The sequence below is a fragment of the Plecotus auritus genome (assembly GCF_963455305.1).
Source record: "Plecotus auritus genome assembly, chromosome: 8".
Taxonomy (NCBI): domain Eukaryota; kingdom Metazoa; phylum Chordata; class Mammalia; order Chiroptera; family Vespertilionidae; genus Plecotus; species Plecotus auritus.
In genome coordinates this window covers 45,340,329-45,365,707 of record NC_137782.1, presented here as the reverse complement: position 1 = coordinate 45,365,707, position 25,379 = coordinate 45,340,329, and the positions used below count along the sequence as shown (strand labels likewise).

The following is a 25,379-nucleotide window of genomic DNA, read 5'->3' as shown; positions in this document are numbered from 1 at the left end:
TGTCCAGGAATCTTGAGAGCCACTTCCCCTACCCATGTGCCTGGCACCTGGCTCAGCAGGCTCCCTTGCCCCCGCCTTGTGGAGGGCAAGCAGGCTGTGTCTGCCACACATCTGTCCCCCTGAGCTGTGCACAGTCCTGCAGTCAATAGCTGGTTGTTAATGAATGACTTCCCGCCATTCCCTGCAGACAGCCACCTTGGAGTCAGCCAGGTTTCTCACAGCTCACTGGTGACAAACAACAGACAGTGCCACCTCAATTCCAGAAACATGATGCTAAACTGTTTCTCCTTGACAGAGAGAAAGTGTTCTTTAAAAACAGAGGCAAAGTGCTGTCGTGCCCAACTACACTGGCAGAGCCAGGGTTTGCTAAGTATGCCACATGGAACTACAAAAGACTGCCGAAGACACTCCAGTTGTACTTTTCTAACCATGGAAGTGACTCTGATGACAACAGCGCCCTCTGCTGGCGCCTGACCATAGAACCACATGCCAAGAAAACACCTCAATCTCCTGTAGTCTTCTTAGGGTGAAAATGTGTTTTTATTGTGAAGACAGCAGACAAAGGTGAATTATCCCCATCTTGGTTTCCATTGTCCTTTATTTCGCTTAGCACCCTGTGTGTCATAACAACATCTAACATTCTCAGAGGTTTATCAGCATTAACAGAAAGATTGCCAGTTCAATTATCCAGTCAGGGCACATGCCCGAGATTGAGGGCTTGATCCCCGGTGGGGCGATTGATGTTTTGCTCTCACGTCTGTATTTCTCTCTTTCTCTCCCTTCCTCTCTCTCTAGAAATCAACAGAAATATTTCTTTTGATTTTTTTAAAAAAAACTAATCTAGAAATAGAAACACCTTAACTTGTAAGAATATATTTTAAAAACCTAGAACAAACATACTTAGGAATAAAACATTTTATTAACGTAATATCCCCATTAAGTTGGGAATACAAAATGGTGCAACCTTATCAAGGGGGATTTTCAAGTGTCTCTCAACAATATATGTGCAAAGTGAGGGTATGAAAGCAGAGTGTGTGGATGTGCGTAGTGTGTGTGTGAGTGAGTGAGGAAAAGTTAAATCTCGCAGGAGCAGCAGGGGCTGGCAGACAGGCTCTCCTTGATAAGGAGAGACTACCACTGCTGCGGGCACTCCCCGGACTGCGGGACTCCAGCACAGAGCCCACGCCATCTTGAAGGGGAGAACGGCCTTTTTTAGGAACTCATCAACACCACCAACCAGACAGGCCTTGGAACTGCCCCGCGACCCAGCAGCCACTCCAGCCAAAATCCTGCTACCCCAGCTGCAGACCCGTGGACCCTGGGACCTCCAACTCCAAAGGTGCACCGCTCGGCAGCAGTAAGTGCAACCTCCTCCTCCCCAGCGGCAGAACTCCGGATTTACGAGTATCCAGATTTGCGCATTTCCAGCCGCGCAGGGCACTCCACTCCTTAGGCAGCGCTTGAGAGCTGCTGAGAGCCCCCAAGGGTGTTATTCTGCACAGAAAAGGGCGTGAAGCCCCTCAGTAGAAATTCTGAATTCCCTCTTCCTGGATAACTGCCCACATTCTCCCCAGCGGCTCAACTGCAGTGCCGGACCCCTCAAAGTGCATCAGAACTCTGCCCGGCAAGCGCACCTCCACAGAGGCGAAGTTCCAACAGGCAGGCACCCTGAGCCCATCTCCCACAGGGCGCTAGTGGGAGCCACTGTGAGCTCTCCCTGGGTGCGATCTTGAACAAGTGGGGGCGCACTCCCCCCCAGCAGTAGAAGTTTTGAATTCACTCATCCTGGATACCGGCCCACAGGCGCCTCAATTGCGCAGCTACACTGCCAGGGCCCTTCAGAGTCCTTCAGTGTGCTTCGCTGGCAAACTTACCACGGGTGCTCCTGTGAGCAGCCACTGGGAGTAAGCACCTATCCACCACAGGTGCAACAGCAAAAGCTGGGTCTACCCACCCCAATACTGCAGAACTCTGGGCACCACAGTCACGCCTTTCCAGAGAGCAGGCCCCCTGGACCCCATCACCCGAACAGATGGTTCCTGGGTGCCACTGTGAGTCCCTGCTGGGCATGCGTGACTTCAATTAAGGGTGCAAGACAGCAAAAATTGGGACACTCCCCTCCTCGCAGCTGACTTCTAGACACCGCAGTTGTGCCTCTCAAGTTTGCAGGCATACATCAAGAGAACCCAAATAGCTCAAGTAGGGAGCTACACTAGATTAACAAGTCCAGGAGAACTGAGAGATTACACCAGTAGCACCATTCCCAAAAGAACCTGGGTAGGAAAGCAATTGGATCTACAATTAAAACATTACAGGAAAACATGGGAAGACAAAAAAGCAATCCCCAAAGGAAAGAAAAATAGGAACCACCAGAAAGGGAGTTAAATGAATTCGAGGCTAGCAGCTTATCAGAGATAGAATTCAGAGTAATGGTTATAAGGATGTTTAAACGGATGGATGACAAATACACACAACTCAATGAGAACTATAAGGAACTGAATGAGAATGTCACCAACATGAAAAGAAACCAAGAGGAGATGAAGAATGACATAGCTGCAATAAGGAACACAACGGAAGGCCTAAACAGTAGACTAGAAGAGGCTGAGGACCACATCAGCGAATTGGAAGACAAGGTAGGAAAAAACACACAAACACAGCAGCAACTGGAAAGAAGACTTAAAAAGCAAGAGGAGAGCCTAAGGGAGCTTTGGGACAACACAAAATGAAACAACATTCACTTAATAGGGATACCAAAAGGAGAGGAAGAGAAGCAAGGAGGAGAAAACCTGTTTGAAGAAATAATGACAGAAAACTTCCCTGATAATGGCAAGAAAAAAACTATGCAAGTCCAAGAAGTACATAGAGTCCCAAACAAGTTGAACCCCAAAAGACCGACACCAAGACACATCATAATTAGATTGGTGAACACCAATGACAAAGTAAGAATCCTAAAGGCTGCCAGAGAGAGACAGAAAGTTACTTACAAGGGGTCTCCTATCAGAATATCAACTGATTTCTCAACAGAAACACACCAGGCCAGAAGGGAATGGAATGAAATATACAAAGTGATGCAAAGCAAGGGTCTGAATCCAAGAATACTATACCCAGCAAGGCTATCATTCAAAATTGAAGGTGGAATCAGGAGCTTCACAGACAAAAAAGGGCTAAGAGAGTTTATCACTACCAAGCCAGCAATGCAAGAAATGCTAAAAGGACTGCTATAAAAAGAAGAAAGAGAAAGGCAAGAAGAAACACAAACACTAAGGAAAAATATGACAACAAACATGTACTTGTCAATAATAACATTAAACGTAAATAGTTTAAATGCACCAATCAAAAGACATAGGGTAGCTGAATGGATAAGAAAACATGACCCATATATTTGCTGTCTATAAGAGCCCCACCTCAGAGCAAAGGATTCACACAGACTGAGAGCAAAGGGATGGAAAAACATTTTTCAGGCAAATGGAAATGATAAAAAAGCTGGGGTTGCAATACTTATATCTGATAAAATAGACCTCAAAGTAAAGGCCATAATAAAAGATAAGGAAGGCCACTACATAACAATAAAGGGAGCAATTCAACAAGAAGATATAACTCTAGTAAACATATATGCACCCAATGCAGGAGCACCCAAATACATAAAAAATCTCCTGGAAGATATCAAGGGAGAGATCAACAACAATACTATCACAGTAGGAGACTTTAATACACCACTAACATCAATGGATAAATCCTCTAGACAAAAAATCAGCAAAGAAACAGCAATTCTAAATGGCACACTAGATCAGATGGACCTAATTGACATCTTCAGAGCATTTTACCCCAAAGCCGCGGAATATACATTCTTCTCAAGTGCACATGGGACATTTTCAAAAATAGACCACATATTGGGTCACAAGCAAAGTCTCCCCAAATACAAAAAGATTGAAATCATATCAAGCATTTTCTCAGACCACAATGGTATAATATTAGAAATAAACTACAATAAAAACATTCCAAAAAATTCAAACACTTGGAAGCTGAATAGCATGCTACTAAACAATGATTGGGTTATCAATGAGATCAAAGAAGAAATTAAAAACATCCGGGAGACTAATGACAATAAAAACACAACATTGCAAATCCTATGGGACACAATGAAAGCAGTCCTGAGAGGGAAGTTTATAGCTCTACAGGCCTACCTCAAAAAACAAGAAAAAATGGTAATAAATCATCTAACTCAACAACTCAAAGAATTAGAAAGAGAGCAACAAGAAAAGCCCACAGTGAGCAGAAGGAAGGAAATAATAAAGATCAGAGCAGAAATGAATGACATAGAGACCAAAAAAAAAAAAAAATACAAAAGATCAATGAAACCAAGAGCTGGTTCTTCAAAAGGATAAACAAGATTGAAGAACCTCTAGCCAGGCTCACCAAGAAGCAAAGAGAGAGGACCCAAATAAACAAAATCAGAAATGAAAGAGGTGAAATAACAACAGACCCCACAGAAATACAAAGGGTTGTTAAAAAATACTATCAACAACCCTATTCTAACAAACTAGACAACCTGGATGAAATGGACACATTCCTAGAAAAATACAACCTTCCAAAACTTACTCAGGAAGATTCTAAAAATCTCAATAGGCTGATAACTATGGAAGAAATTGAAGCAGTCATCAAAAAGTTTCCAGCAAACAAAAGCCCAGGCCAGACGGCTTCACAGGGGAGTTCTATCAAACATTCAAGGAAGAAATAAAACCTATCCCCCTCAGACTATTCCAGAAAATTCAAGAGAAAGGAACGCTTTCAAGCTCCTTCTATGAAGCTAGCATCACCCTAATACCAAAACCAGATAAAGATAACACAATGAAAGAGAATTACAGGCCAATATCTCTCATGAACATAGATGCCAAAATCCTCAACAAAATTCTAGAAAATCGAATCCAGCAGTACATCAGAAAGATCATACACCATGACCAAGCAGGATTTATCTCGGGGATGCAAGGATGGTACAATATTCGCAAATCAATAAACGTGATACATCACATAAACAAATTGAGAGATAAAAATCATATAGTCATATCAATTGATGCAGAAAAAGCATTTGACAAAATCCAACACCCTTTCTTGATAAAAACTCTCAACAAGGTGGGAATAGAAGGATCATGCCTCAACATAATAAAAGCTATATATGACAAACCCACAGCTAACATCATACTCAATGGGCAAAAACTAAAACCATTTCCCCTAAGAACAGGAACAAGACAGGGATGCCCACTCTCACCACTCTTGTTCAACATAGTGCTGGAAATACTAGCCATTGCCATCAGACAAGAAGAAGAAATAAAAGGCATCCAAATTGGAAAAGAAGAAGTAAAACTGTCCTTATTCGCAGATGACATGATACTGTACACAGAAAACCCTAAAGACTCCATCAAAAAATTACTAGACTTAATAAATGAATTCGGCAATGTAGCAGGATACAAAATTAATGCCAAGAAATCTATGGCATTTCTATACATCAATAATGAACTTACAGAAAGAGAGACTAAAAAAGTAATCCCATTTACCATTGCACCAAAAAAATTAAGATACCTAGGGATAAACTTAACTAAGAAGGTGAAAGACCTATACGCGGAAAACTACAGGACACTGAAAAAAGACATAGAGGAAGACATAAACAGATGGAAGAACATACCATGTTCATGGATTGGGAGAATCAACATCATCAAAATGTCCATACTACCCAAAGCAATCTATAGATTCAATGCACTCCCCATTAAAATACCAACAGCATATTTCACAGACCTAGAACAAACCTTCAAAAAATTCATCTGTAATAAAAAAAGACCCCAAATAGCTGCTGCAATCCTGAAAAAGAAGAACAAAGTAGGGCGGATCTCAATACCAGATATCAAGCTGTATTACAAAGCCACTCTTCTCAAAACAGCCTGGTACTGGCACAAGAACAGACATATAGATCAATGGAATAGAATAGAGAACCCAGAAATCGACCCAACCACTATGCCCAATTAATATTTGACAAAGGAGGCATGAACATACAATGGAGTCAAGACAGTCTCTTCAACAAATGGTGTTGGGAAAATGGGACAGATACATGCAAAAAAATGAAACTAGATCACCAACTTTCACCATACACAAAAATAAACTCAAAATGGATACAGGACTTAAACATAAGACGGGAAACCATAAAAATACTAGAGGAATCTACAGGCAGAAAAATCTCAGACATATGCCGAAGGAACTTCTTCACTGATACTGCTCCTAGGGCAATTGAAACTAAAGAGAAAATAAACAAATGGGACTACATCAAAATAAAAAGCTTTTGCACAGCAAAGGAAACCATCAATAAAACAACAAGAAAGCCCACTGCATGGGAGAACATATTTGCCAATGATATCAATGATAAGGGTTTAATCTCCAACATTTACAGAGAACTCATACAACTTAACAAAAAGAAGATAAACAACCCAATCAAAAAATGGGCAACTGATCCAAACAGACACTTTTCGAAAGAAGACAGAAGGAAGGCCAAGAGACATATGAAAACCTGCTCAAAGTCACTAATCATCAGAGAGATGCAAATCAAAACAACAATGCGGTACCATCTTACACCTGTCAGAATGGCTATCATCAATGATTCAACAAACGACAAGTGTTGACAAGGATGTGGAGAAAAAGGAACTCTTTTGCACTGCTGGTGGGAATGCAGACTGGTGCAGCCACTGTGGAGAACAGTATGGAGTTTCCTCAAAAAACTGAAAATGGAACTCCCATTTGACACAGTGATCCCATTTCTAGGAATATATCCCAAGAAAATAGAAACACGAATCAGAAAGGATATATGCACCCCTATGTTCATAGCAGCACAATTCACCATAGCTAAGATTTGGAAACAGCCTAAATGCCCATCAGCAGATGAGTGGATTAAAAAACTGTGGTACATCTACACAATGGAATACTACACTGCAGTAAAAAAGGAGTTCCTACCATTTGCAACAACATGGATGGAGATGGAGAGCATTATGCTAAATGAAATAAGCCAGGCAGAGAAAGATAAATATCACATGATCTCACTCATTTGTGGAATATAATGAACGGCATAGGCATAGACTGATGAACAAGAACAGATCCAGAGACTGAGAAACGTCGATCAGAACCTCAAACCTCAAGGAAGGAGGGGGTCGGTGGGAGTAAGGGGGAGAGATCAACCAAGGGACTTGTGTGCATGCATATGAGCCTAATCAATGGACGCAGACAACAGGGGGGTGGGGCATGAGTAGGGGGTGGGGGGTAGTGGGGGAATAAGGACACATATGTAAAAATAATAATAAAAAAATAAAATAATAAAAAAATAGAAAAGAAATTGTGAGGTAACCAGAACCCCAAGAACGCCTGAGAATGTCTTTCTTGCCATGCTAGCAGTCATCAGCTGTACGGTAATATTACCTGGGGAAAATGGGGAAGTATTTTGGACTTATTTCCTGACCCTTCATGGGTAAGAGCCCTTACATGGGCTGATCCCCTGCCTAATGTAGTCACCAATAATTCCAAACACCTTGGTCATCCAGGAGGACCATGGGTGGGGCTAGGAAGTATAATTACACAGGGGTCGCCACCCAGCTTCCCTTTTGTATGACACAAAATCAAACCACTGCTCCTTTGTGTGTAAAATTAAAGAGAGGTTTCTGGCTTGCGTGGACACCAAAGGAAGGGACTATCACTACTTGCTCCTGGGAGAGGTGCAGAAAATGTAACTAAGACCTTGTCTATACAAAAAGAAATTGACAACCAGTTTGAAATGGAATTGCCATGGCCTAGAGCAAAGAATATCCTTACATGATATTATTCTACAATGTCATTATAATTTTTCCCAGATTTGTACTACCCCCATTACCTATAATAGCACCTCGCACCCTTGGGAATCAATAAAAAATCATCTTTTTGGTGCTTGGAGACAAAGGTAACACATCTCTTGATATTTTAGAATTACAACAGCATAATGTACAATTATCCCAAACAAACTTACAAACTAATTCTTTGAATGTCTGGCAGCAATTTAAAAAGGACATGAAAGGATTTAATCCCTTCCACTGTGTAGTGGGCCCCCTGGGAAGGCACCTGAGCATTCTATATTGGCCCCTCTTGCCCTTTTGGCCAAGAGGGACCCTCTTCTCACAATCCAATTGCCCATAGCTGTTGCCTGTGCTTTCTGTTCATGCTGAGGTTGAAGCCTCGTGGTGGCTCGTACTATGGATCTGTCTCTCGCCCAGTGGGGTGAGCTGGGCCCTCCCTGGAGAAGAAACCTGGGTTCTCCAAGATATGTGATTAGTGCCGGGGCCCCGCCAGCAAGCAAGGGGATCCCAAGGCAGGTGCTGGGCGTGGAGGCCACGGGGGCATAGGCTACCAAGGAGATAGAACTGAACCTCACATCACCCTGCTTGGCCCTGGAGTATGGCTGGTTAGCCAGAGACGGGTAAGATTCCTCAGGGAAGGAACAACCTAAGACAGGCACAGTCGCAGAGGGGCCATCAGGAGAGAACTTGGGGGTCAACAGAGGTGGGGCACAGACCCTCACCCCCCCCCAACTTTGCAGGGGCCTGAACCCTCACCCCTTCTGAGGGAGGTCTCCTGCCCCTATGACTGCTTCGCTTCCCATGCCCAGCTCAAATCGGGACCCAGGTAACAGACAGAGACTTGGCTGACAGCAGCTGCCCTATCACTGCAACAAGACTTGTTTGAGTTGGCTTGTACCCATGGTATGGGGAAGTGGGATTTTATATCTAAATCCAACCTAGCACCAGGAATGCTCAGGGCCTAGACAAGAAAGCAAATAATCCTTTCCACTAATATTTACAGGGTAAAATAAGATTGTTGTTAGAGTATTAAATTTGAAAGTAAAATAGTAGTCAAGTTCTCAGACTAATTTAAATTGGCTAAGTGAAATAAGCAAATATTCTAGAAAAATTAATGGTACTGGACAAAAAGCTGTTCCTAGAGTGTTAACTAAAATTTTTATTGGTAGTTCTTCTCATGGTAAAATTGCATAACATGTAATGAACCTAAAGCAGTCATATTTTAGTGCAAAAAATTAAAATTTAAAAGCTATCAAGACTACATTATAAAATTTCGAAAAGCCTCCTAATATTTAAATCAAAAAAGGGGGGATAGTAGAAGAATATCATGTAAGGAAAAATATCCTGTAAGTAAATTACATCTAGAAAATTTTTACTTTAGAAAATTAACTTTCATTTGTAATGCTAACAGCAAGACACCCATGAAAAACACACATGGTGTCAAAACAAGCCAAAGGAAAATCGTTTGGGCAAAAAATGAAAAAGGATCCCAAGTCAAATTTATAGAAAAGATTCCTTTATTAACTTTTGGTCGAGAATATGTTTGTATATTTTCAGAAAACACCTCCAAGACCATGTGGATTCCTGCAACAGAGAGGAATTGACAGGACTGCTCCAGCCATGAAGACAGAAGAGAAACAGTCCAGAGATGGAAGACGCTGATGACGCCTTACAATACTAGCAGTTAGCAGCTGTGCGTTGTGGCAGGTTGCCCAAGACCAAACCAGAGAAGGTCGGACCTGCATTACCACCATTTGTCCACCATCCAGAACTGAAATATCATCACTGACATGTACACATAAGGAACTGTTTGACATTGAAATTGGGACTCAAAAGAACTGTTGGCCCAGAAAGAAACTCACTACAGACTGATTCATTTGCCTCCCAGCATAACCTTATTGCTTGTCTCATTTTCGGTTCTTATAAGTATATTTCTAGTATCACATGATCTCACTCATCTAGGGGAAATAATGAACAACATAAACTGACTAACAAAAACAGACCCGGAGACAGGGAAGCATCGATCAGACTGTCAAACCTCAGAGGGAAGGTAGGGGAGGGTGGGGGTAAGGGGGAGAGATCAACCAAAGGACTTGTATGCATGCAGTGGTCACGGACAACAGGGGGGTGGGGGCATGCATGGGGAGGGGTTTGGGATAGGAATGGGGGGATGAGGATAAATATGTGATACCTTAATCAATAAAGAATAAAAAGAAAAGAATATGTGTACATTCACCCTTTGACCTAGCATCCTATTTCTAAGAAAGTCTCCCCAAGGCAAGCTGGCAGACTATGAAGTGAAGTGTGAACAAGGCCAGTCCTTATACCACTATGTGTAACAGCAACAACTGGGGACCACCGAGAGAAACAATCAACACAACCCTACACAGCTGTTTCATTTTATTTTCAATGTACCTGTTTAAAAAGAGCACAAGAAAGATCTCTCTCTCTCGTGCTGAAGAATAATCTGCAGAATATATTGTTAATTGGGGGAAAAGCAAGGAACTTAAAAGGGAATAACGTGTTCCATTTTTTAAAAAACTGGGAGAAATATGGATATATTTATGTACAGTATTATGTATTCAAAGAGAAACATTTAAAGAATAAGCCAAAAACTACTATAAAGGGTGACCTCTGGAGGGAGGGAAAGAATAGGGGTCAAGGGGCAAGGTACCCGTAAACCTCACTGAACCACCTTGTTTTAGACTTTCAACTTTGGAACCATGTAAATGTGGTAATTTTTTTCATGTAGAAAAATAGCAAAACAATCTTAAGAAATAAAAAATCAACTGAAACAAATCACTAATTGCATATCAAAGTTGTAGCACACCAACGCAGAGAAAGGTTACTTTAGGTGACTTAATTTTATATCTCTAGCGCAGTGGCCGGCAAACTGCGGCTCGCAAGCCACAGTTTGCTGCTCTGTTGACTAATGGGTTTGCTGACCACTGGGATAGGGGCTTAATCACAAGGAACAACAGCCTATAATTATTGGAATCGAGAGTCTAGGTCAGTGGTCGGCAAACCCATTAGTCAACAGAGTGGCAAACCGCAGCTCGCAAGCCGCATGTGGCCCACGAGCCGCAGTTTGCCGACCACTGCCCTAGCATAATATATCGTAAGCACATGAAGGACCACAAGGAAATCCTTAATTTAGAGAGTATTCAATAGGTTCATTATTAGCAATATCAGTTTTATTCTTTTGAAATTTATATTGTGATGTTGTTTATAACAGACTTTCAGCCTAAGAAAAAATATGCAAATATATAATCTAAGAAGTTCATTAAAAGCTTCTAAGATATTTAATTTAAATAAATGTATAACTTATTTCTTCACATTATAAAATCTACAAACTTCTTAGTTCTGTCTATTGAAAACCCTAAAAGGAATGAAAACCCCAGAGTACCATGCAGCTCTAGGATCCAGACTATGGTCTCTAAATACCATAGTGTAGCATGACTAAAAGGAACCAGGGCACCTACTCATTCCAGACTGGGCAGGAAACAGACGAGATGAGCCTGAGCAATCTTGTCATATTAGAATGCAATCAAGCTGTCAAGGATGACTGGAGCCAAGTTTAAAAAAAAAAAAAAAAAAAAACAGGAGCAGAGCACAGTAATAATTAAAAGAATAATGACTGCAAGGAGACTAAAATACATAAATGACATTTTTTAACAATACCTCCCAAAAAAACTTACAAGTCATCTTTGAAGACTGCTGGAACATTAACTCACTATTCTGTAAATTAATAAGGAGAAATAATCAAGCACGTCCCCTGCCTTTCCTATACTAACATATTTCATGTTAACTAAGTGGTTGATAAAAGAAAATTCTTCTTTACAGAAGAATCCTAACTAATAGATATAGAAAGAACACTACAACTAGGGAATCATCATTTTACAATCACTAATATAAGTAAGTGAATATAGGTTCCCATTACTTGGTAAACCATTTGGTAACTATCATGGAGAAAGTCATAATAAAAAGACTAGTCTGAGAATTCCCTGAACCCACTGATTATTCTTAATATAATTAATATTTAGAAAAGCAGATACTATATCCTTCTGATAAATTCAATATGAAGTACAGAGCATCATCTAGGAAGGATTCTTGCCAAAAAAAAAAAGAAAAAAGAAAGAAAAACCTAAATCTTACCAGCTAGAGAAATGTGTTAATACTAGAAGCAACCATCCAAAATGCAGAAATTGTATAGACAAACAATAGATTCCATTTCTTCAACAAATAAATGGCATGAAAAGGGGGATGGATTGCCATATATCAAAGGACTGAAGAAGCACAGTGACCAAATGCATAGATATAAATGGGTTTAAGGAGGGAAAACACATCACACTAGCACTAGTCAAAATAAAGCTGGAATGCTTGTGTTTATCAGGTGGAATAGATTTCAGAACAAAGCTATCACCCGGAATAAAGAAGGTTGCCTCATAAATGATAAAAAGGCCCATCAGTCAAGAGAACATAACAGTTTTCAATGCCTATGAATGAAATAACAGAGCTTCAGACTAGAAGTAGCCAGAATGGAGAGAGCATCAATGAGAAATACATAAATCACAATTATAGTTGGAGGTTTCAATATTCCTTTCTCCATGACTGCAAGACCAGCAGGCAGAAAATCAGCAAGGATGCAGTAGAATTCAGCACTCTCGACCACCTTTTCCTGATCCTGACACTGATGACATCCCACCCAACCAGAACATACATTCTCCCTCAGGACAAGTGGAGCATGCGCCAACACAGTCTGTATTCTGAGCCATAAACTAAGTTTCATTGAAGTTAAAAGAGGGAATGCAGTGAAGGAAACTACCAGCAGAGAAGATGAGTGGAGGATGTTCAGGAGGAAGAGGAAAAGGAAGGTGGAGACAGAGCCTGAGCTAAAGGGATCAGATCTGCCTGGGCCATTCACCAGTCCTCAGGTGACACAGGGGTCTGGGAGGGTGAAGTGGCCAGGTAGGAGGGCACTTCTTAACTCAGATACAAAACTGGGTCCCATGTACTCCCCAACCTTTTCATTTCAAACTGCAACAGAAACTTGGTGTCACCTTGCTTGGTAAAGAGATTGCGAAATGTGCTGCACAGGTAGAAGGTCCCACTGCTGTGTAAGTCCACGTGGAGCTGATAGCCATGCAGCCCGTACTCAGGACTGTCATCCAAAAGGGGAGTGTGAGGAGGCAGCTCATAGGGGCTAAAAAGCAAAACAAAACACACACAAATTTGTCAATACCAGAGAGTAAGTGCTGGAATTGAAAATATTCTTTAAAAAACTAGCATGCATTCAAAGCACCAGCCCTATCAGTTCCCTGCAGGAACCCCAATAACCTCCAACACCAGGAACTCCATGCCCCCTGCTCCTCCTACCAACTTCTATAAAGGCCGGCAGAGCCCTAGCCCAGTGGTCGGCAAACTGCAGCTCGCGAGCCACATGCAGCTCGTGAGACGCAGTTTGCCGCTCTGTTGTCTAATGAGTTTGCCGACCACTGCCCTAGCCAGTTGCAGGTGTCCTCAAACTACGGCCCGCAGGCCACATGCGGCCTGCCGAGGACATTTATCCGGCCCGCCGGGTGCCGCTGCCTGTCCTGCTTAGCAGCCGACTCGTCCCGGGCCCACAGTGCGCATAGGAATTTGTTCATAGTTTTTTTTTTAAACTATAGTCCGGCCCTCCAACGGTCTGAGGGACAGTGAACTGGCCCCCTGTTTAAAAAGTTTGAGGACCCCTGGAATAGAGCATCGGCCCACGGACTGAAGGGTCCTGGGCAGGAGGCAGCCACTCTGGTGTATCTCTCTCATATCAATGTTTTTCTCTGTGTCTCTCCCCTTCCTGTCCACTCTCTAAAATTCAATGGAAACATATCCTTGGGTGAGGATTAACACACACACACACACAAAAAAAATAAATAAATAAATAAATAAAAAAGACAGGCAGAGATGTGAGCTCCGTAGGGATCCACAGACCACCCATGGCAACAACTCTGCTCCTCAGCGGCTCAGCACTGTGCTCACTGCCCCGTGTTAAAGCACCTGCGCACCTACAACTACACCTACAACAGCCCCACAGGTTAGGGACCTGGGCAGAAGACCCAGAGCCACAATGAGCAAAGTTTTCTTCAATACGCGAAACAGTACTATACAGGTAACAAAAGCACTCAGAAGCTTTTCAGGGAATATTTAGAAGTGAGACATCTGTAGTGAAATGGAAAACATGTTCCCTACCTGAACACCCTCACATTCATTGAAAGGCCTGCATTGCAGAGACCAAGCAAACACCTGCAGGCCGGACTCAGCCAGCAACCATGGGTCTGCGAGCCTCCCAAGGCATGAGAGCTCACATTAGTGCAGAGTATGAGGCAGCAGGACATACTGCGTCTTTCAGCAGTGTAGGTACCTGCCCTATAAATAATGTTCTACAAGGCACAGAATCCTTAACCCAGAACAGATAAAGCAAATATGCACTCATGAATAATCCAATTATCTCAGTAACAGCTCAGTAATTATGCCTGTGGGCTTATGTCTGCTGATTAAGAACAGAATATCTTTGTGTCTATTCTCAGAATATTAAGATGGTATTAACTTGTAATTGTTTGTGTTGACTTTACAAAAACTAAACGTACAATGGACGGATACGTACAGGGTGGCCGAGCCCAATGTGCTCTTCTCCACGAGGTGATGGAAATGCAGATTGGCCATGACGAACGCCAGTTCTTCTGCTCTCTGAAACATTAATTAGTAAGATCACACTTTTCAGCTGAAATGTTTTAATCTTTCCCAAGATCGTGGTGAAGTTCACAGCGCATCACCTTGCAGACAAAGGTAGACCCTCAACTGTAAGCTGACCTCAGGCTGAGGCACTGTTAGTGCTACCATATAGTAAGAGGAATGTGTCACATGGACAGCAGGACCATGACTCACCCAGACACGCAGAGCATGCAGTAAAAGGAGGCTCATCCTTATATTTGTGAAATAGCAAAATACTGTACTATACATGGTAACTGTGGAAACAGGTCTTGTTAGTTCCAGGTTGTCTCAAGCTCTTTGCAAAAATAAAGAAGATTCTGGGAAGAGCTGCACAAACATGAGATCAATTCCACAAATATCTAACGTTCATGGCATGGCCTTCCTCTCTCAAGTACCTGCTTAGCTGGACAAACCTAGTGGGGATGGTTAGATTCCAGATCTTCACTCATCCATCAGGTTAGGGACCCAGAAAATGGGACCGTACAAGGAACTGACACCCATTCCTCCCCAAACTCACAGGTGTCACTGCCTGGTGAAGGTGACCCAGTGGCCAGACAGAGGCCAGACAGAGGCCAATTGGATCAACCAGAGTCCCGTAACTCCACAGGCCCACAGAGATAGGTTGATTCCAGTCAGGAAAACTGTAGCCCTGCCCCCAGGTACCTCACCTAGAGTCGGGGAGGGAGAGACTTTGAAGCCCGGCAGGTTGGGAAGAGAAAGAGGTAGCAGAGAGAGACACTGGAGACCAGTCCGGTGAATCTGCCTACATGGACACACACTGAGTTCTCTGAATTAAAATTTAGGAACTGCTACCTTAAAATATCCATGGGCCAAAGCCACCGAGGAACCCATGGTGAATATGGGGAATATCGCATAGATGCTTCTCATGGAAGTGACTGCCCCGAAAACAAGCCCCAAGGAGGGAGCTGGTCTTTGGCCGGACTGGTGAATGAAGAAACCTCGCCTGGTGGGAGGAAAGAGCCTATGCCTTTCCCTGGAGGGCAGATGCACTCACTGCCACATACACTGGGTCAGGAACACGTGGGAGTGACTCCCGGGAAAATGCACAGACAGAGACTGACAAGAAAGGACACAGAAAAAGAGAAAGGAATGTGGATTGCCTGGAAAGGACAGGACATCCCATGATAGTAAAGGTAGTCTATCGTCTGTGAGAGAACAGGAATGACCCTCCACGGAATCGAGGACCATTTGCTACAAAATGAAGCTGGTAAGATAGTAAAACGGAATGCAGCTCATGAGAAGTCTGAAAGGACTACACACCTACATGTCCCACCTGTGCAAATGGACGTGGTATTGAGAGGGAGGGATGTCACAGCCCATGAGGCTGCCCAAGTCTTACCTTCCACAGCCCCACTAGGAGGCCTGGGTTGAGATGGAAGATCCTAACAAATCTGTCACAGCCAACCAAGGTGGAGTCGGTTAAGTTACTCAGACTGTACTTTGCAACTAGAGAAGGCCATCGAGGTCTTTGCAATGCATGTCAAAGAAAGGAAAGAGAGAAGTGAGCTCTCATGTCCACGGTTTGTGATTGTTATTAGTGTACCTAAAACTGATTTGGAAGAGCATGTTAATAATGTGCACATTGCTAATAAGTGGCATGTTGAGGAGCAAGGGACACAAACAACATTATAAATCAAAAGCAAAATGGCCACACCCAAATATCTGCCCCACCCATGTTTTCCTTTACCTCCCCCTGGCTCCTGCTGGCAGCTCCTTGGCCCCAGCAGAAGCTGAAGAATCAAGGAGGTGAGGAAGGAAGAACCCTTTACCCAGCACTCTCACACCCATCACACGGACACAATCAAGTGGATTCTCAGTGCGTGTTCCATCATCCAGGAAATTTTGTTAACTACAATGTCATTCCCTAACCATTTTAGATAACCAAGAGAAGAGGAACCTAAATTTAGACCTAATCACACTGTGATAATCCTATTCTTTTCCTATCCTATAGTGACCCAGGATAAAAGAGAAGTCTTAGGACATAATCAAATTAAAATACACTGGTGGTGTTTTTAAATTATAAAGTGATGCCAACTAGTATCCTAATATATAAAAAGCCAGGGGCCATCACGACTGAAACAACTGGATGGACGACCAAACAGCAGGCTGCGTGGGGCAACCAGGCTGGCAGCGGAGTTAGTGGGGGACAACCAAACGACTGAACAGCAGGCTGCGTGGGGTGACCAGACCAGCAGGGGGTCCAGTAAAGGGAGACCAGACCAGCAGGGGGGCAGTTGGGGGCAACCAGGCCAGCGAGGGGGCAGTGAGGGGAGACCAGACTGGCAGGGGGGACAGTTAGGGATGACCAGGCTGGCAGAGGGGGACAGTAAGGAGCAACCAGGCCAGTGGGGGATGGGGAGTTGGGGGTGACCAGGCCGGCAGGGTGGGGGCAGTTGGGGGCAACCAGGCCAGCGGGGGGGGGGGGGGCAGTTGGGGGTGACCCAGCTGGCGGGGGGGGGGGGCAGTAAGGGGTGACCAGGCCATCAGGGGGGCAGTTGGAGGTGACCAGTCCAGCAGGGGTGACAGTAAGAGGTGATCAGGCCAGCAGGCAGAGGCGGTTAGGGGTGATAGGGCTGGCAAAGGGGGCAGTTAGGGGCGATCAGACAGGCAGGCAGTTGAGCAGTTAGGAGCCAGTGGTCCTGGATTATGAGAGGGATGTCCGACTTCCAGTTTAGGCCCGATCCTTGGGATAGGGCCTAAACCGGAAGTCGGACATCCCCCGAGTGGTCCCGGATTGGAGAGGTTGCAGGCTGGGCTGAGGGGACTCCCCCGGCTCATGTACAAATTTTGTGCACTGGGCCTCTAGTTTCCATATAAGATGTTCTCACCCAAAAGTTGTGCTGAATTAGTACTTACCCATTTTTGGTGGGGGGTTTATGCCAGTCCATCAAGATGGGCATCACACCACATAAGTCTAAGGTTGATAGTGTGGCCAGACAGGGCAAATTTTTGCCGTACCACACAACCATGACAGAGGAGTGGTTTATGAAAAGGTCAGTGTGCTCCATGACATGTTCTTTCCCACTTTTTTCTTTCAATATGATTACCCAACCAAGACCGGATATTCTGGAAAAATAAAAGCAAGCTAACAATGTTGGCCTCGGTGGAAAAAAAAAAAAAAATGCTAGTCTATTTCACTTATCATCTCTAAAGCATCCACTTCCCTAACACCAACGTCAAAGTTCTCAGAATGTGCCCGACGTGAGTTTTCCTTGCCCCAACAGTTCTCCCTTTAAACATTTTATCTTCACCTAAGGAACATCTGTGTTCTCAGTACTGGTGATACATAGATAAGTAATAAAATAAATAAATAAAGGTCCTGCCCAGGAGAAATACCTCAGATACCCTTGCTTTACCAGAGCATAGTACTAGGTTATTTCTGCTCTTCATAAAAACTTGAGACCACTTGCACAGAGTAGGAAAATACTATATATTTTACACATGCAAATAAACACACACAAATATCAAGAGACAGGTTCTCACAATATAAAGTGCACATATGTCCCAGGCACACAATTGTCTGAGCTTACACCATCGTTCTTCTTCAAGGTCAGCAGTGCTCACGAAAGCGCAGTGCCCAGTGCGGGAGAAGCGTGCGTACCTGAGAGCCTCCTTGGTTTTGGCGGGGAGGCCTGTGTAGGGGTTGACAAGTTTGAGGACCTGAGCTAGAGCTGCTTTCACAGAGGCTATCCGTTTTGCGATATATTCCTTCTTCCAATATCCAGCTTCTTTGTCCTCAACTGACAATAAGTTCATAGATGCTACTGTCTTCTCTACTGGATCAATTCTCCAGTTACATCTCTTAGGTGAAAAGGCAGTTGAATAGATTCTGATCCAAATAAAACTGAGGGGAAAGAGGGAAGAAGTGAACATGCTAAAAGACACTGCCATTAACTGTCCTTGTAATATATTAATTTGGAGATGCACAATAATTTTCAACTTGTCTAATTCCAGCAACGTGTCCAGCTGAACACTTAAGAGTTCTGCATGTGTAGAGGTGAACTGCAGTCTGAGATAAGTGTTCTAGATTCCCTAACCCTAGAAACACTTATAAAAGGCTAAGCTTGTTTCCTGGGGACAGGTTAAAATAAGTGAGTGCATGAAATTGGGATCATCCACACAATGGCCTTCCTATACCAATAACTGAGTAGGAGACTGATTAGGGGAAAATGTCAAGAAGTGTATACGGAAAGGAGATATGTATATACATACAGACACACACAGAGAAATATCAACACCAACTGTCCTGCATGTTCTTTTTGTTTTCTAAGTCTTAATTTTTCAGCAGTGAATATGTGCTGCTAGCACAGAGGAAAATGAAGAGTACTGATAACTAACAATGACAGTTACAGTTGTAAAGCACTGTGTGTAAGCACTGTTTCAGCACTCTATACATAATTCATTTAATCCTTACAACAAATCCATGGGACAGCTGCTACTACTGTCCCCATTAAACAGACAATGCAACTGAGGCCCAGACGAGCAGGGATCTGGCGTGGGTCTGTGAACGGGAGTCAGTGTGGAACCAGGACTGAATCCATGAAGCTTCCACCTGAGCTCACACTCTCAGCACACCCCCCGCACCCCGCTTCATGGCCTCTTCAATAACACCACAAAAATGCTCGAAGAAATGGAATAACTGATCCAAATACAGAAAGCTGATTAGCTGCAACACTGGAATTTAAACTCAGCTGTGACCCAGAGTCTGTGGTCCTTCAACCCCACTGGAGGCCACGAGAAGCCACAGGAGCAGCGCTGTTAGCCGGGGCCAAAGCCAGGCCAGGCACCTCTCTCCCAGCCAGTGCTCTGCTTCAGGGAAGAGAAGTAAACTGCTCTTAGGGGAGACTGAGACAGAGGTTAAAATTTCTTTTTAATGTTAAAGGTGACATTCACATCAATAAATTTAATTATTTGCTGATTTATGTCTCCACATTCTATTTAGTGCAGAAAGGGATGAAAAGGCCGGTAGCCAAGAGGCAGCGGGCAGAATGTGATTCCCCTATAGACCGGAAGACCCTGGATGGCAGGAGGGCTGCAGGACACATGGGCCCAGAGGGGAATGACTGCTTCAGGCACTCAGTGACAACCACAGCAGACAGGAGCACTTCTCAGACATCTGACTTGGGAACTCGCCTCCTGGATCCAGGCATTGCATGGACATCGCAACACACTCACACAGTCAGACTCCTCCTGACACCTCTTTCTAGTTGGGGCTTTTCAGGTAACTTCTCACCTCACAAAATCATTTCATGCCAAGCTTTTTGCCTTGAAGTATTTTTGTTTTCAACTCAGAAGTTTGACTCTATTTTGTACCTGCCCTGGCACTAACACCTACAAAAATAAACACCAGCACAAAGAGGGGAAGCAGAGGGTGGACCTCTCACACCTCCAGTGACAATGTCTACGCCTGACACTCATAGGATGGACCACTGTCCCACGCTATCTTACTCAATTTATCATCAGGAGGAGCCTGAAGAGAATAAAAGCATATTCTAGAATTAAAGTAATTAAAGTATTGTGTAGACTAATTATTTATAAAATACAAAAGTCGAGTTTAAGATGCTTTTATCAGTCTACATTCACCTCTTGATTGCAAACACTCCATCCTATTAAAATGCTATGGAGAATTTGAGGCCAAAGCTTGTTTATCTAATCTCACTCCCAGTCAGACACATAAACCTTCAAATGAGTTGTTCAGAAAAGGGGGCCAATTGAATGTCAGTGTATCCCAGAGTACTGGAAAACAAAACCCCGAGTGACAAGGCAGAGGCAGCTGATCTGCGTTTCAGGGAACCATGGGGAGACCATTGCTCATGCTGTGGGCTCAATACATGAGGCAGGGAGGCAGCCCCATGGATGTTATGGGCTCCAAGAAGACCTCCTTCAAATGTGTCCCCCAGGAGTCACCAGTGTAACTGGCTACATTATGTGCTCCTGTCCTCTCTTCAGAAGCAATGCTTAGAAATACCCTTAACTTTCCAAAAACATTTATTGTTTACCCATTCAATTCTTAATATATCCTTTTAATAAAGACTGACCATGACACTTACAAATATAAGTCAATTTACACAATTAAGATTATCCTTTGGAACAGAAAAATTTATGAGAGTAATTTCATCAGAAGCTCATATTTTTAAAGGACAACTTCCAAGAAAGTGGTAAGGGTCCCTCCCCCTTCCTTATTCAGGATCTGCTTGCTGGCCAGCAGAGCACACTACCACCATCCTGCAAACCCAGGCAGGACCAGTCAGGCCCAGCCCATGCTGCCTGAAACTGTGGGAAGTCTGTGTTCTTCTCAGGACACAGCAGGTGCTCCTGGCCAGCACACCAAACACCACCTGCTCCAATGGCCACACCAATACCAAGGTTGAGCTTTTTCAATTCATGCAAAGAATCGTCCTTTCATTAAGCACCGAAATGCAAATCTTTGAAAGTATCATACAAGTACGTAAAGCATCTGAAATAGTATGCCTAAAAATACTCTTGAAATTAATATTTTTAAGTTTTAAAAAACTGGTTAAAACGATCTTACTAGTTCTCAGGACCTCCATCAAAACACAAAAGAGACGGTTGGCTTTCTCCTTACTTGTCATTGGCCAGGTGATAAAAGCGCCTGTTCACACATCCTGTGCACAGCAGGGTTGTGGCATCCAGGTAGGACAGAATCTTCAGCAAGATTTCTGAAGGCAAGCTGAGAGGGTGGGAGATCAGAGAGGTGGGTGTGGTACCTGGAACACTACTGGCTGTTCACCTCCACAGAGAAGGCGGTAACAGACCAGTCCTGCACACAAAGCCACCCACTTCCTCACCTTCAGTTATGTTCTCCATGGAAATGCTCTGGTTGGTACAATTCTTATGACAGACACCAACACCAAGACCCCAGGTACAAAGATCTAATTTCCCCAGCCTTTTCATCACATTCCCACACTGGGTCACACAGCAGGATTTCACTACCTCCCCAATGAAAGTATTACTGCATTGAGAGATAAATGGAAATAAAAGAAGAGACAGAATGGATGCTCAGCTATCAATAAGAAAAATACAGAATTCCTACTCCTCAAAAAAAAAATCTATTATAATAAAAGCATAATTTGCAAATTGACCAAATGGCTGAACAGGGGAACGACCATCCGGACACCACACTATGACACCCACTGGCACCAGGCCAGCCAAGGCAGGTGCAATGTGATTAGTCTCCACAGAGGGAGGCCCAGGCCACCAACTGGAGGGCTGTGGCAGGTGGGCGGGGCCTCCCTCTGCAGGGCGATGGATCACAGGACTCCCAGACTGTGAGAGAGCACAGGCTGGGCTGAGGAACACCACCCCCTGCCAAGTGCACAAATTTCGTGCACCGGGCCTCTAGTAAATAAAACAAAACAAAACAAAAACTGTAAATGGAATAGGAAATATCAACGCATTTCCAGCTGAGCTCTGCTGCTCAGAGCATCCCCCTTCTCTGTGGGTCCTCAGCTTGCGACTGCTTGCTCTGGGATTCAGAGAAACACCAAGCCCCCTAAGGTCTTCTCAAGTGTCTTTTTCTTTTTTATTTATGTGTCCTATAAATATGACACGAGATGCATCCTCAATATCCCCTGTGTTTCTATGACCTTAAGGTTCTACAAACCCCCATAAGTGCCTAGAAAGCAAGTGCCTAGAAAGCACTGGCCGTGACCTTCAGCAAAGGGAGCAACAGAAGGAAGCTACAGAAGATTGTACTGGAAGATGGGCAGGGGGTGTCTCAGGATAAAGAATTGGAGGGAACAAAACCCTCTGGAAAGTTTAAAAGGGCTTGCCCATACTCTCTAATTGTGATTTTAACTATTTTAAACACTTAAGTTATTATGAAAGCCAGGTTTCCAAACGTTTTATAGGGAAACAATCCCTCCTAAAATTTTTATAACACTGAGAAAGAATGAGGTAGATCCTCAGAGAAAAGAGGAGTAACTGAATGAATCTTTGCTCTATTACTACATCAGATGTAGTATGACAGATTCTATTCCCAGCATGTAGGGTTTAAAGCTAGAATTGACATCCTTAGTGCTTTTTACTTTTTAGCTTTTCATTTCTTTTTAAAAACACACTAAAAGTATGTACCCTGTTAACTGAGCTATTTATGATAATAGTACTAACAACCAAAACTTGAAATCAGGCAACTTATGTTTTAATCTGAATTTTGCCATTTGTAGACTATGTGAGCTTCACTCACTCCCCTGTAAAATGTCTGTGATAATTCCAAGCCTTCAGGGCTCCACACTACACTTAGCATATAGTTAGCACTCCATAAATCTCAGAACAGCATGAATCCACAGGCATCTAAGCATCAATTTCAAATTGCAATTTAAAAAAAAAAAAGTTCCACAGATCTCGTTGCTGAGGCCACAGTACAGAATCCTGCTGTGGCAAAATGGGTTCCCAAATCCTGAAAGCTAAAAAATTCAGAGACTTCCTGAACATTTAGAGCAGGGGTACAGAACTTTTTTTCTTCCAAGGCACATTTGGATATTTATTTATTTTTTAATACATTTTTATTGATTTCAGAGAGAAAGGGAGAGGGAGGGAAAGAGAAACATCATCGATGAGAAAGAATCATGGATCGGTCGCCTCCTGCACGCCCCCTAGTGGGAATCGAGTCTGCGACCCAGCATTTGCCCTTGACCGGAATCGAACCTGGGACCTTCGGTCCGCAGGCTGACGCTCTATCCACTGAGCCAAACCAGCCAGGGCTGGATATTTATAACATCATTTGCAAGACATACAAAATTACCAACTTAAAAATTACCCTGCAATATTTGGTCAAACATTCAATTAACTCACTCCTAATGCTTTGGCAGGGCCAAACCAAATGATTTTGTGGGCCTTATACAGTCCTCAGGCCAAACATTCCCCACCCGTGAGTTAGAGGAAGACACTTTAATCTTCTTCTTTTTCAAGGGTCTATATCAATTGGAAAGTGAATAATTTTAAAGAATAGGCTTCCTTTTCAGAAGTTCCGAAAATATTTTTTAAAAGGAAAATTAAATCAACTTATTACTTTTAGAAGTTTAGCTTCATAAAACTAGTCTAATAATGGTGGTGGAGACAGGCTGCTGACTCATATCAAACTCTCCGGGTTATAGATTCTTCCTACACAGTTCTATTGTTAGCTCAAAATAACAGCTTGGTGTGTGCAGCTTATAACTTGCTCTAATAACTCCATCCCGACAGCCTCCCAAAAAAGTGGCAGACAACTCCTCCTCACCTGTCCAGAAGCACAGGGCAGCGAGAGGAGGCCCTCCTGCGGTGCCTCTCGCACGGGGCATGCTGCCCCAGAGGGGTACTGGCTGCAGCGGACTGGACACCTGGCCCCCTCCTGAAAGTAAACATGGAAAATTCAAATCACTACAATGCACCATGAACTGCCCAGTCCCCACAAAAGCATTTTAACCGATTCCTAAACTCCAAAGATTACTGACAGTGAAACTTCATCTCTGCAAAAAAAGGGGCGGGGGAGGAGGGGGGCAGCCTTGAAGACAACCTGAGTCCTGAGTCAGGAGCCTGAAAACTGGACTTAGTCTGATGGGTCCTAAAACATCTCACACTCACTCTCCTTACAGGCTGCCAGCAGCAAAGAGGTTCTGTAAAATGTACTTAGTGGAAATAAAAAGGAAAAACATAAAATGTACTAGCTGTCCAATTTCAATAATACAACAACAGAACCTGATAAAGGAAAAGAACATTAGATTTGTGCGCCAGACCTGCCAACACCAACAGGAGCCACAGCTCCGCTGGCCTGTGAGGGGCGATGACCGGTTCCCTCTCCAGCTTTGGCAGTCATGGCCGCAGAAGCACCACACACTCACCCACAAATGTTTTCACACTTTAACCCCTCACATGCAATGGAATATACTTTCATTGTCCATTTTTTTATTATTTTAGTGGTATGTAAAATAATAGTGAACTTTACCATCAATGGCTTTTAAGATTTGATGAAGTAGGGTACAATATTTTATGCAATTAGTCCTTTTCAGAAGTTCCCAATATTTTTTTTTATTAAATTCAGTCCTCAAAAGCAGTGGTACTCAGTGGCAGCTGGTCAGGGATCTGAAAAGCCCAGAAAGTCTCTGAGCCCACGGCCTCCTGTTTCTAGGCAGCAGCTGGCAGAGGCCGCTCCCTGCGAATAGGCTGTTTCTCTTGGAAAGATTTGGAAGCGGCTGCTTTACCACATGCACACCAGCTACTGACTCACCCCCAGCCCAGCCTGCTCATTAGGAAAGGACGGAGGCCTGGAGCGTACTTACCCGTATGCTCAGTTCATCTGCATCATCACTCTGAGTCTGTACTTTGTTCACCAGCTGACCAACGCTTAACCAACATCAGTTCTTTCCACCAAGCAGGTTGCCTGGATATATTTGGACTATCGTTCAAAGAGGACATGGGCAATAATTGGGGGCAAAACGAGGGATCACAAGAACTTGGAAAGAAGGTCGACAATGTCTGTGCAAGCTGAAGAATGGAATCCACATGGGCAGGTGTGAACAGAGTAAGACCTCAACCCCCAGCACAAGCAGCACTTATGAAGCACGGGGAGGGCATCGCCCAGGGACTCAGCATAGCCTGATGCTGAATGCGGAGACAACACACGAGATGTACACATGTCAGCAAGCACACAGACCACCTGGCCTTGCCTATGTACTTCTGAGCAGCACCTAGCAAGTCCTCAGTAAACATTAGCTATCATCTGCATGCTGGCATCCAATTCAATAGAGGTGG

The 25,379-nt window shown here is 43.6% G+C and overlaps 1 protein-coding gene across 2 annotated transcripts in view; it reads right to left on the bottom strand.

Annotated features, from left to right (window-relative positions):
- Positions 1–24,609, bottom strand: part of FBXO15 (F-box protein 15) — a 51,492-nt gene extending 26,883 nt beyond the window's left edge. The window contains exons 1-7 of one of the 2 annotated variants that reach the window (XM_080686594.1): positions 23,869–24,609; positions 21,217–21,321; positions 18,232–18,474; positions 17,487–17,696; positions 15,970–16,096; positions 14,503–14,585; positions 12,920–13,062 (exon numbers count right to left, since the gene is read on the bottom strand). In XM_080686594.1, the coding sequence (XP_080542720.1) occupies positions 12,920–13,062; positions 14,503–14,585; positions 15,970–16,096; positions 17,487–17,696; positions 18,232–18,474; positions 21,217–21,321; positions 23,869–23,993 (1,036 nt within the window). In that variant the 5' untranslated portion in view covers positions 23,994–24,609. The remainder of the gene's footprint in view (positions 1–12,919; positions 13,063–14,502; positions 14,586–15,969; positions 16,097–17,486; positions 17,697–18,231; positions 18,475–21,216; positions 21,322–23,868) is intronic. The other variant, XM_080686595.1, reaches the window with a different exon arrangement.
- Positions 24,610–25,379: the final 770 nt, after the last annotated feature.